Source organism: Leptonychotes weddellii, unplaced genomic scaffold (genome assembly GCF_054177405.1).
Source record: "Leptonychotes weddellii isolate Sample4059 unplaced genomic scaffold, ASM5417740v2 HiC_scaffold_71006, whole genome shotgun sequence".
Classification (NCBI taxonomy): Eukaryota; Metazoa; Chordata; class Mammalia; order Carnivora; family Phocidae; genus Leptonychotes; species Leptonychotes weddellii.
This window is the reverse complement of record NW_028040602.1, coordinates 1-473: the sequence shown is the minus strand read 5'-3', so window position 1 is coordinate 473 and position 473 is coordinate 1. Positions and strand designations below refer to the sequence as shown.

At 53.7% G+C, this 473-nt stretch overlaps 1 protein-coding gene across 1 annotated transcript; it reads right to left on the bottom strand.

The window, feature by feature from the left end:
- Nucleotides 1-7: 7 nt before the first annotated feature.
- On the bottom strand, nt 8-463 carry LOC145719782 (olfactory receptor 52K1-like; the record flags this gene model as incomplete). Its single annotated transcript, XM_081811334.1, has 1 exon — nt 8-463. A coding segment is annotated over exon 1 (456 nt), but the record flags the coding sequence as incomplete, so codon positions are not given.
- Between the last annotated feature and the right edge of the window lie 10 nt (nt 464-473).

The window sequence follows — 473 nt, the reverse complement described above, 5'->3', positions numbered from 1 at the left end:
CAATGGCCAGTCCAATCCTAATGATGACATTATTGGTGAGGATAGCCGCATAGTGAAGAGGGTTGGAGATGGCCATAAAGTGGTCAAATGACATGGCCAGGAGCACCAACGACTCCACCACAGAGAAGGAGTGGAGGAAGAACATCTGGACCAGGCAGGCATTGAAACCTATGAGCCGATGGTCAAACCAGAGCACAGCTAGGGTGGTGGGCAGTGTGGACAGGGTGAGGCCCACATCGGTGAGGGCCAGCATGGACAGAAAGTAGTACATGGGTTGGTGCAGGCTGGAAGTTCTCCCCACAGCCAAGAGGATCAGGCAGTTTCCAGTGAGGGCCACAGTGTACATGGAGGAGAAGGGGATGGAGATCCATCCATGAACAGCCTCCAGCCCTGGGATGCCAATCATCAGGAAGGCATGTGGCTGGAAGAAGGAGATGTTGACATAGGACTGGGAAGGGAGCATCTTTGGAAAG